The 3,303-nt window shown below is 43.3% G+C and overlaps 1 protein-coding gene across 2 annotated transcripts in view; it reads left to right on the top strand.

Annotated features, from left to right (window-relative positions):
* Positions 1 to 3,303, top strand: part of Nmu (neuromedin U) — a 30,628-nt gene that overhangs the window by 10,640 nt on the left and 16,685 nt on the right. For both annotated transcript variants that reach the window (XM_021162806.1, XM_021162807.1), the window contains exon 3: positions 3,048 to 3,095. In XM_021162806.1, coding sequence (XP_021018465.1) covers positions 3,048 to 3,095 — 48 coding nt within the window. The remainder of the gene's footprint in view (positions 1 to 3,047; positions 3,096 to 3,303) is intronic.

Raw genomic sequence — 3,303 nt, 5'->3', positions numbered from 1 at the left:
TGGCATAGCCTCACAAGAGACAGCTATATCAGGGTCCTTTCAGCAAAATCTTGCTGGCGTATGCAATAGTGTCTGGGTTTGGTGGCTGATTATGGGATGGAACCCAAGGTGGGGCAGTCTCTGGATGGTCCATCCTTTCGTCTCAGCTCCAAACTTTGTCTCTGTAACTCCTTCCATGGGTGTTTTATTCCCAGTTATAAGAAGGGGTGAAGTGTCCACACTTTGGTCTTCATTCTTCTTAAGTTTCATGTGCTTTGCAAATTATATCTTAGATGTTCCAACTGGTAATAAGAACACATGCTCCACTATGTTCATAGCAGCCTTATTTATAATAGCCAGAAGCTGGAAAGAACCCAGATGTCCCCTCAACAGAGGAATAGATACAGAAAATGTGGTACATTTACACAATGGAGTACTACTCAGCTCTTAAATTCAATGAATTTATGAAATTCCTAGGCAAATGGATGGATCTGAAAGGTATCATCCTTAGTAAGGTAACCCAATCACAAAAGAACTCACATGATATGCACTCACTGATAAGTGGATATTAGCCCCAAAACTTAGAATACCCAAGATACAATTTGCAAAACACTGCTGGAGGGTTTTACATGACAGAGTGGTCCAGACACTGGACACATGTGATTTCCCAGCCATGTGCAGAGGCCTGTTCACTTCAAACAGACTCACCAACGGATCATGCAGAGGTCTGAAAAGCCATTAGTGGCCCTAGAAATCACTGGAGCCTTCAGCTGAGGAAAGCTGGCAAGTGTTTATAGAAACAGTGAGGGAGTGAATGGGACTGCTGTACCCTTCCCACTGAAAGAGAACAAAGACCAGAGGCTTTACAAGGATCTCCTAATTGGGTTAGTGAAATCTCCCGATGTTTTTATTGAAGCAGCTGAAGGCATTGATCAGTTAACAGAGCTCCCTGTTCTTGGACACCGGCCACCTCACATATATGGGCAGCTTGGTTTGTAGGAAGGAGAGTTACTAGGAAAACAGTGGCCTCCTTTGATAGGAAAAGATGTTTAAAGAAGTTAACAGGCTAGCCAAGCGTGGGTAGCATGCAATTGCAGTACCAGTCTTACCCAGCAGTGCCCTTGCATGTGCAATGGCTTCAGGTCTCTCTGTTCCTTGGCAGAAGCCATTTCTTCCCAGCCTACCAAAGCAAAGACTTAGAGATGATGGTGTTCTCTACCAGTCAGTGTTCATGGCTTCAGAGAGCATAGCCTTGTCATCTTACCCTCAGTTAACTTCTCTTGTTACATTGTTACTTTCCAAAAAGTCCAATTCAATTCAAGAACTTTTACTTAAGGTTGGTTCTGGTCAAGTTCAATAGATGTAACATGTAACTTCTGACTCAAAAAGTCTCTCTCCCTCTCCACATCCCACCACCTCTGTGTGTGTGTGTGTGTGTGTGTGTGTGTGTGTGTGTGTGTGTGTGTATGTGTATGGAAGTAGGAGCAGGTACACGGCACACGGGATGAGTGGAATTTCTAAATGTTCCTCACATTCTTGGGATATGCAGAGATGGCGAGTCCCATGGGCTGTAGGGGACAGACATGAGGTAATGCTTTTCTGCACTAGCTCATGTCCTTGATGTTCTCTAAGCTAAAGAACCGTATATTTCAGGATGTTCTCAACTCGGAAGCAACAAGGAGCTTAAGAAGTTACAATTGATTCAACATAACTCCTCGCAATCTGAGATGCCTGAGAATAGAGCTTCAATTAAATAGACCAATAAAGAATGCTAACACTGGAAGAGGCTCTGTAATGCTATGCTATCAAATGGATTTGGTCAAAACTGTTCTGGGCACGCAAGCATCACTATGTATTTTTTTAAGGACATCAAAGAAGTGTATGCCACAACACTGTAGACAGCTTAGGGCTTAACTTTCCAGCCTAGCTTTTTATGACTACTGTAAATCTTTGCTTGTATTTTATTGTTTGTTTTTGTTGTTTTTGGTTTTTTTGTTTTGTTTTGTTTTGTTTTGTTTTGTTTTGTTTTGTTTTTGAGACAGGGTTTCTCTGTATAGCCCTGGCTGACCTGGAACTCACTTTATAGACCAGGCTGGCCTGGAACTCAGAAATCCACCTGCCTCTGCCTCCCGAGTGCTGGGATTAAAGGCATGCACCACCACGCCTGGCTTTATTGTTTGTTTATGACAGTCTCACTATGTAGTCCAGGCTGGTCTAGAACTTGCGATCCTCCTGCCTCAGCCTCTCAAGTGCTGGGATAATAGGCCTGTGCCATGGCATCCAGCTGATACAGCTGTGTCCTACAGTCTACCATTTTCTCTTTAGGATAAAGGCTGAGAACAGCCGGCTGTCAAGCATCATTGAGTAAGCATTCATTAGGAGATGAATATCTATGCTTATTCTGTCCTAAGATTTTTCCTTCATGCTGGGTGTCATTCAGTTATCATGTTAAATGAGGTGACATTAGAGTCATGTCTGATGAGTAATTGTACAGCAACCAATGGCACTCCCTTATTTTAAGGCCATTTGGGGTGGGGGTCATGTTCTCTGGCTGAATGAGTTCAGAGCACTTACCTTTACACCAATGTCTGAGGAAATCTTCACACACCCTGATTGTCTTTACCAGCTATTACTGGGGACATATATTCCAATGGCTGGGGGTGGGGGTGTGAGTCTTGAACAAATTGCAAGTCTAGGACTTCCTTCTCTTCCTTTGGTCTTTCACATCCCTCCCTCCTCCCTCCTCCCTTTCCCTCTTCTCTTTCAACCTTTCCTTTCTACAGGATCTCACTATGCATCACAGCCTTGAATCTACTACGTAGTCCAACCTGGCATGTAACTTAGAGCAATCCCCTGCCTCAGAGATGGGACAGTGGGCATCTACAAGCATGATCAGCACCCAGGACTTTCTTATAAGGTTCTGGAGTCTGCTCTTCTCTGAACTTAGGGCTCAAGGCTGCTGTGACTCTTTGATTGCTATCTGTATGGAATGCCTCTGTAAAGTCTATTTTTCTGGTTTGGGCTCTTTTCTCTTTCTAGGATGTAACTGATATTTTTGTTTTCTACAGATTCATGAAGCTTGTGCGTCCTTTCTGTCCATTGATTCCAGGCCTCAGGTAATTCAATCTGGACGGGTTTCATGACAATGTAGACATTTCTTGGTGCATAAAAATCTCCATTTCTCCCTTTGAACTTTTCCTGAACTCACTAAGACTTGTCACATATTAGACGCTACTGCGTTATCATCTCCATGCAATGCCAGTGCTATAGGCCTGTGCTTTAGAAGGCTAGCTTTTCCATCTTTAAGACTTGTCACATATTAGA

This window comes from Mus caroli, chromosome 5, assembly GCF_900094665.2.
Source record: "Mus caroli chromosome 5, CAROLI_EIJ_v1.1, whole genome shotgun sequence".
NCBI classification, from domain to species: Eukaryota; Metazoa; Chordata; class Mammalia; order Rodentia; family Muridae; genus Mus; species Mus caroli.
The sequence above is the reverse complement of the archived record's forward strand: the minus strand, read 5'-3'. Positions and strand labels throughout refer to the sequence as shown.